The 8,445-nt window shown below is 49.2% G+C and overlaps 1 protein-coding gene across 1 annotated transcript; it reads left to right on the top strand.

Annotated features, from left to right (window-relative positions):
* The first annotated feature begins 644 nt into the window (after positions 1-644).
* LOC119277640 (glycerol-3-phosphate 2-O-acyltransferase 6-like) lies at positions 645-4,526 on the top strand. The gene is made up of 2 exons (XM_037558925.1): positions 645-1,300; positions 3,426-4,526. Exons 1-2 carry the CDS (start codon positions 686-688, stop codon positions 4,302-4,304), a joined length of 1,494 nt encoding a protein of 497 aa, XP_037414822.1. The 5' UTR covers positions 645-685; the 3' UTR covers positions 4,305-4,526.
* The last annotated feature ends 3,919 nt before the right edge of the window (positions 4,527-8,445 follow it).

The following is an 8,445-nucleotide window of genomic DNA, read 5'->3' as shown; positions in this document are numbered from 1 at the left end:
GCGGAAGCGGCGGCGTTCAGCGGCGGCGGCCTCGGGAAGAGGCGGCGGCGGCGGAAGGCGAGGTGGTGGGGAGAAGCGGCGGCTAACAGCGGCGGCGACGGCGACCGGGAGGTGGGTGGCGGTGGGGGCGGCTAGTGGCGGCAGCGGGGAGTAGCGGCGGCGGCGGCGGCGCTCGGAGGCGCGGTGGCGGCGGCGACTTTAGGGTTTAGGATCGTGCTGCGATAGATACCATGTAGAAGGACAAGTTATGGGTTGTGCAATCTCGATGTATTGATCGGTGCACCAGGCACGTATATATAAATATAGAGGTGGGCCTCAACCTCAACTATACAAAGAAAACAGGAGGTAGGCCCTACACACAAATATACACGTACACAATATACTCAACATCATGAAAAGTATATCACTAAATTTCTATAAGAATGTAGTTTCTAAATATATATTTTTTATCACATATAATACATATTTAGATATTTAGATGGTTAAATCATTAACCTAAAACTACGTGAATGACTTATTCAGTACTATCAATCGCTCTCTAGAAGTAATAGCCTCTGAAGTTAGCTGCGACCTTGCTCGAAATTAAACACCGTACCGGCCTCCCACCACCACCAACCAGGCTTATATAACCACTCCGTCCCCCCTGCTCCACTGCCATCACCTTGGTTGAGATCGGGACGAGGCAATGGCGTCTCCGAAATTCAAGCCCGTGGAGGAGTGCAGCTCCGAGGGGAGGTCGGCGCAGACGGTGGCCGCCGACTTCGACGGCACGCTGCTCCGGTCCTCCAACGCCTTCCCCTACTACCTCCTCGTGGCGCTGGAGGCTGGCAGCGTCCTCCGCGCCGTGGCGCTGCTCCTGTCGGTGCCGTTCGTGTACGTGACCTACATCTTCTTCTCCGAGTCGCTGGCCATCAGCACCTTGGTGTACATCTCCGTGGCCGGGCTCAAGGTGAGGAGCATCGAGATGGCGGCGCGGTCGGTGCTGCCCAAGTTCTACGCGCAGGACGTCCACCCGGAGAGCTGGAGGGTGTTCAGGTCCTTCGGCAAGCGGTACATCATCACGGCCAGCCCCAGGGTCATGGTGGAGCCCTTCGCCAGGGAGTTCCTCGGCGCCGACAGGGTGGTGGGCACGGAGCTGGAGGTGGGCAAGTCCGGCAAGGCCACGGGTTTCATGGTGAAGCCCGGGGTGCTCGTCGGCGACCACAAGAAGCAGGCCGTGGTGAAGGAGCTGGGCGACGCCGTGCCCGACGTCGGCATGGGCGACAGGGCTACCGATTTCAACTTCATGTCCATATGCAAGGTTCGATTATTGCTTCAACTCTGCCTTCTCCTTCCTTACGCGTAAGATTATCGTTGGTACTTTTAGCTGCACCGTCAACTCTTGTCGATGAGCCAATAGGTAGCATTTTTACTCCCAATTAATCTGGACATGATATTATGCATTGTGATTAACTGCTATAACTTCTTTAGGCCCAATTAGTCTGGACATGATATTATGCATGAATTGTGCCTTTCTCACAAATTTCAGTCTGAATCTATGAATTCTGAAGCACACTTGGCTCGTAATGCTGTACAGTAGTATTATGGAAACTTTGGTTAAAGTAGCATTAGTAGCCAGTCCTGCGCCTGCGACGACGTAGGTAGCAGTAGCATATCGCTTGTAGTACTAGCTTCTCGGCGATCAGTGAAGTGTTCAATCACGCGATCCCGGGTGCAAATTTGGCTGCCTAGAGTTGGCAACCAACTATGCGGATGCGGCGACGACCTCAGACAGATTTAGCAAGTTGGTGGCCGGTAGGCACGAGTTGTTCGAGCGCGACGGCGACAGTCTGCAGTCACTGTCAGCTGCTCATCGGCTCAGTCGGTAATTAATCACGACTTCCATTGCGCCTCCCGCTCCCACGGCCAACACGGGCCACGGGAAAAGCTGTCGGTCTCGCTGGCGGAGTGAATGCTGCTGCGGGGTTCAGGCCGGCGCCAGTGAGTGACCTCCCATTTACGGTTGTTTGGTGGGAATTCAAGCTCTGTCCAGGGCGCATTCAAGGAGACGGCCGGATCGCGCCGCTTGCCGTTTCTGTGCTACAGTGTGAGACATGAAGGCTGGCGTGTGCGTGTCTCCCGGATCTCCTTTTCCCTTGCTAATCTGCTTCGTTTCTTTTTAATGGCTTCTTGCTACCGTCCTGACCGGGTTCGCAGAGACATAAATTTCTTCTGGGACCTTGCTGCTGGCAGAGTCCAGACTCCAGACGTCCAGTACTGAGAGAGAGAGAGAATAACTAATTTCTTTATTGGTGGGGTGGCTTGGCTACATGGCTAGGCTGGCCACGTATTTATGGCGCCAGATTTGGAGTTAATTTGCACATCTGTTCTGGTACGGGCTGGGCGAGCTGCTTAATTACTTGGGTAGTAGTACTGTATTTTGGCCTCGCTGCCTCACAGCTCACTGCTGCCTGTGATCCCCATTACTCCAAAGTAGTTCAATTGGATCTTACTTTATGCTTATTACTGAAGTTTTTTTGCTGAGCACTGGAATTCATAGCGACTCCTTCAAATTTACTGACTCTTTTGTAAGTTTACTCCCTCGGTCCTGAAATAACTGTAGTGGTTTTAGTTCCAATTTAAACTAAAATTTACTGAAACCACAACACTTATTTTGGACGGAGGGAGTACTATTTAAGTAGAATTTACTCTGAAATTGCACTAAGCTAGCAGTACTAATCCAAAGCACAGCGATTAAAACCTACCATAATTCATTTGGGCAAAGTACGACTGTACTGAGGTAGAACACATGGCGAAATTGATTGAGTATCCTGAACAAAATAAACAGTACACAGTACATGCATTCTTTTGAGATTTTTGCACTTGGAATGCATGCCTAGAATGGCTAAACCAACACCTGTAGAGCTACCATGCGAGTATTCAGTCCAAGATAGAGTAGTTCAATTGGCCTTAATATCTTGCTGAATTTTTGTAGCGGAATACTACTGAAATTCATCGTTAGTTGCTTAATTTACGGCGCTTTTCATTAGATATACTCCCTCCGTCCGAAAATACTTGTCTTTCAAACTGAATAAAAGAGGATGTATCTAGATGTATTTTAGTTCTAGATACATTTCTTTTTATCAATTTTGATGACAAGTATTTCCGGACGGAGGGAATAGATGACTTGCTCTGAAATTGCACTAAGCAGCACCGATTCAATAGCACAAGGGCACAACGATTTCAAATGTAATTCATTGAGCAAGTACTTGTACAACTGTACTAAGATAATGGTACTTGGCCAAACTAATTGAGTATGCGGATCAAAATAAACAGTACACCCGTACTGAGATGGTGCGCATGGCAAAATTAATCGGGTATGCTGATCAAGATAAACAGTATGCACAGTGCCGCACGCTGAGCACTCACTGTGGGTGTGCATGCAGGAGGCCTACCTTGTCACGTCGAGGAAGTACAGCCCGGTGCCCAAGAACCAGCTGCTGACGCCGCTCATCCTCCACGACGGCCGCCTCGTGCAGCGCCCGACGCCGCTGGTGGCGCTCGTCACCTTCCTCTGGATGCCGTTCGGCTTCGCGCTGGCGCTCCTCCGCGTGTACATCAACCTGCCCCTCCCGGAGCGCATCGTCTTCTACATCTACCACATGATGGGCATCAGGCTTATCGTGAAGGGAAACCCGCCGCCGCCGCCCAAGAAGGGGAGCCCGGGCGTGCTCTTCGTGTGCAACCACCGCACCGTGCTGGACCCCATCGAGGTCGCCGTCGCGCTCGGCCGCAAGGTGAGCTGCGTGACCTACAGCATCTCCAAGTTCTCGGAGCTTATCTCGCCGATCAAGGCGGTGGCGCTGACGCGGGAGCGCGACAAGGACGCCGAGAACATCCGGCGGCTGCTGGAGGAGGGCGACCTGGTGATCTGCCCCGAGGGCACCACCTGCCGGGAGCCCTACCTGCTGCGCTTCAGCGCGCTCTTCGCCGAGCTCACCGACCGCATCGTGCCGGTGGCGATCAACACCAGGGAGCACATGTTCCACGGCTCCACCGTGCGCGGGTTCAAGCTCATGGACCCCTACTTCTTCTTCATGAACCCGCGGCCGGTCTACGAGGTCACCTTCCTCAACATGCTGCCCAAGGAGCTCACCTGCGGCGGGGGCAAGTCGCCCATCGAGGTCGCCAATTACATCCAGAAGACGCTCAGCGACCAGCTCGGCTTCGAGTGCACCACCATCACGCGCAAGGAGAAGTACGGCATACTGGCCGGCACCGACGGACGCGTCCCGTCCAAGAACAAGGAGAAGGAGAAGAACTAGCGGATCTCGGGCTGGACTGCCTCGCGCCGGCTACAGTGGTTGATCGTGGTTGTTATTGTTTACAGTTTACTATGATTAATTGTTTGTTATTTGTCAGATCACTCACCGTTTCCAGGAAACTAAAAGGACCGTGTCGTGTATTAGCTTGAGGTCACAATTGTCTTGTACCAATAATTGTTTCTTCGCCAAAAGGATGAGTAATTATATGGATGATTTTCAGAATCTTGTCTGCACAAATGAATGATTATATTTTTTGAAAGGTCGCCCACCTGAACATTTCATCTAGCCAAATGGCAAAAACATCATTTTTACATGGGAGCGCACGTCTCACCATCCTTTGAAAGATTTGGGACTCCACAGTGCTCGTGTCTTCCGCAATGGGACGCATCGCGCGGATGTAACAGTTAGGACTATTGGCAGTGATTTCACTCTTTGGTCTTATTCGTTGTAGAACTCTTAGTCTATTTTAGAACAGCCCAATAACTATTTCAGAAATTTCTAATAAATTGCATAGGCCCACTTAGCCCATTCGTGCAAGGTAAGGGATACTATTAAAGTTTAGTCCCACATTGCTAGTTTAGTGGGAGTTGGACCTCCTTATAAGGGAGGTTCTTTTCCCACTTGTATGAGCATAAAAACAAGAGGGACATCCACATGCGCTTCTCCATCGCCGCCCGCCTCGTCACGCGGCGGGTTGCGGGGCCTTGCTCCTGTTCGCTTCATCTCAGATGCTATCTACCTCGTCTGATATATCTAGACTTGTTTTAGTTGGTCGGGTGAGAGGGGGTTGATCGACGTCCCCCCTCATGTCGAAGTTACCAGAGTTTTCTTCTAGGGGTTTAGATCGACAACGCTTTTTTCTAGGGTTTGTGTGGCCTCGAGAGTTGGTCGCCCGATATGTCCACCGCGATATAAAATGATACATAGATGACAACAATTCTTTATTAGAAAGCAAACGATACCTACATATCGTCCAATATATCTAGACTTGTTCCAGTTTGGGGTGGCCTCGACAACGCTTTTTCAGTCCCGGTTTGGGTGGACTAGAGAATTAGTCGGGTGAGAGGGGGTTAATCGATGTCCCCCCTCATGTCGAAGTTACCGGACTTTTCTATATGAACAAAAAAAATTCCACATGACATGTCCGACGAGCGGACCGCCTCTCATGCAGGTACGACGCCCCCCCCTCATGCTGAAGTTATCAGGGAGGGGGTAGATCGACAACGACGTCGCTTGCATACATATGAACAAATTTCTATGAACAAATCGACGAGCGGATCGACAACTTATATATATACATCCATCCATCCACATCCATGCATATGAACAAAAAACATCATATGATCATCTATGAACAATAAAAACATCATATTCTATGAACACAAAAATATGAAAAAAAATATGCATACATATCCATACATCAACATACATCCATATATTTAGTAAAACAATATGCATACATATCCATTTACTAAAAATTTATATGAACACAACAAATGTAGAGGGCATCGGCGATGGCGGCGGCGGCGGGGCACAGGCACGGGGGAAGGCAGGGTGCTCACTAGGGGCGGCGTCGGCGAGGTCGGGGCTAAGAAAGAGGCACGGGGAGGCGTCAGCGACAGCGACGAGGAGCGGGCGGCGATGGGTCAGGGCGCGGCGACGGCGACAACGATGAGGAGCAGCCTGGAGGCGTCGGGGGAGAATGTGAGCACTTGGAAAAAATTCCTAAGTGTTGGCTTATATAGCAAAGCCTTTGGTCCCGGTTGGTGGCACCAACCGGGACCAATGCCCACCTTTAGTCCCGGTTCATGCCACCAACCAGGACCAAATGTCAGTTTTCGTCATCCCAAAGGGCAGGAAGCAGAGAACTTTGGTCCCGGTTGGTGGCACGAACCGGGACTAAAGGTGGGCATTGGTCCCGGTTGGTGCCACCAACCGGGACCAAAGGCACCCTTTAGTCCCGGTTGTTTCCACCAACCGAGACCATAGGCCTTGTGCTGTAACTGGCGCGATGCGGTGGGATGTTTAGTCCTACCTCGCTAGCTGAGAGGCCTCGAGAGTGGTTTATAAGCGCCGCTGCACCAACCCTCTCGAGCTCCTCTCAACTGCAGGCTTACGGGCGTAATCTCACACTCCTCTGCTTAAGGGCTGATACATCCATTTTGCATCATGCTTTTAATAGGATATTTGTTGCATTATGAGCTGTTATTACACACTATATCACAATACTTATGCCCATTCTCTCTTATTTTATAAGGTTTACATGAAGAGGGAGAACGCCGACAACTGGAATTCTGGACTGGAAAAGGAGCAAATATTAGAGACCTATTCTGCACAACTCCAAAAGTCTTGAAACTTTATGGAGAATATTTTTGGAATATATAAAAAATATTTGGCGAAGAAAGCACCAGAGGGGGGGGGGGGCACCTACCATCCACAAGGGTGGAGGGCTCGCCCTACCCCCTGGGCGTGCCCCCCGTCCCTGTGGGCCCCCTAGGAGGCCCCCGACGCCCATCTTCTACTATATGGTGTGTTTTGACCTGAAAAAAAAAATCTGAAGGAAGCTTTCAGGATGAAGCGCCGCCGTCTCGAGGCGGAGCTTGGGCAGAACCAATCTAGGGCTCCGGCAGAGCTGTTCTGCAGGGGGAAACTTCCCTCCGGGAGGGGGAAATCGAAGCCATCATCATCACCAATGATCCTCTCATCGAGAGGGGGTCAATCTCCATCAACATGTTCATCAGCACCATCTCCTCTCAAACCCTAGTTCATCTCTTGTATCCGATCTTTGTCTCAAAACCTCAGATTGGTACCTGTGGGTTGCTAGTAGTGTTGATTACTCCTTGTAGTTGATGCTAGTTGGTTTATCCGGTGGAAGATTATATTTTCAGATCCTTAATGATAATTATTACTCCTCTGATTATGAACATGAATATGCTTTGTGAGTAGTTACGTTTGTTCCTAAGGACATATGGGAGAAGTCTTGTTATAAGTAATCATGTGAATTTTGTATTTGTTCAATATTTTGATGAGATGTATGTTGTATTTCCTCTAGTGGTGTTATGTGAACGTTGACTACATGACACTTCACCATTATTTGGGCCTAGGGGAAGTCCTTGAAAGTAATACTCCCTCCGTCCGGGTTTATTAGGCCTCTCAGCATCACAAGCATGTCCCCTTTTATAAGGCCCCGCTTTGGAAAGGTGCATGCATGCAACCATTTCATTGGTTGCATTGAAAGCAATTGTTGTTGGTGTCATGGCTGGAAAATTAATGCACTTCATGTGTGCTTTTTCATTGGCTACATGCATGTGAGAAAGTGCATTGGGAGTGGAATAGAAGAATTAATTTGAGAAAATTACTATGTGTCTTGGTCTAAGAGAAGTTGTCTTTAGGCCTAATAAACCTGGACGGAGGGAGTAAGTAGATTATGGGTTGCTAGAGTGACAGAAGCTTAAACCCTAGTTTATGCGTTGCTTTGTAGGGGGCTGATTTGGATCCAATATGTTTCATGCTATGGTTAGATTTATCTTAATTCTTCTTTTGTCGTTGCGGATGCTTGCGAGAGGGGTTAATCATAAGTGGGGGGCTTATCCATGGAAGGACAGCAACCAAGCACCGGTCCACCCACATATCAAATTATCAAATTATGAACGTGAATCATATCAGTGTGATGAAAACTAACTTGATAAGAATTCCCATGTGTCCTCGGGAGTGCTTTGCTTTATATAAGAGTTTGTCCAGGCTTGTCCTTTGCTACAAAAAGGATTGGGCCACCTTGCTGCACCTTAGTTACTTTTGTTACTTGTTACCCGTTAAGAATTATCTTATCACAAAACTATCTGTTACCAATAATTTCAGTGCTTGCAGAGAATACCTTGCTGAAAACCGCTTGTCATTGCCTTCTGCTCCTCGTTGGGTTCGACACTATTACTTATCAAAAGGACTACGATAGATCCCCTATACTTGTGGGTCATCAATACTCTTTTCTGGCGCCGTTGCTGGTGAGTGAAGCGCCTTTGGTAAGTGGGATTTGGTAAGGGAACATTCATATAGTGTGCTGAAATTTACTATCACTTGTTACTATGGAAAATAATCTTTTAAGGGGCCACTTCGGGGTATATTCACCCCGACCGGAAGAGCA

Source organism: Triticum dicoccoides, chromosome 3B (assembly GCF_002162155.2).
Source record: "Triticum dicoccoides isolate Atlit2015 ecotype Zavitan chromosome 3B, WEW_v2.0, whole genome shotgun sequence".
NCBI classification, from domain to species: domain Eukaryota; kingdom Viridiplantae; phylum Streptophyta; class Magnoliopsida; order Poales; family Poaceae; genus Triticum; species Triticum dicoccoides.
This window is presented reverse-complemented; position numbering and strand designations above follow the sequence as displayed.

Bases quoted from the DNA above. Each gene is read 5' to 3' on its own strand.
- LOC119277640 (XM_037558925.1), top strand. From the start codon at position 686: ATGGCGTCTCCGAAATTCAAGCCCGTGGAGGAGTGCAGCTCCGAGGGG. The intron at 1,301-3,425 runs GTTCGATTATTG...GTGTGCATGCAG, and splicing joins ACTTCATGTCCATATGCAAG to GAGGCCTACCTTGTCACGTC.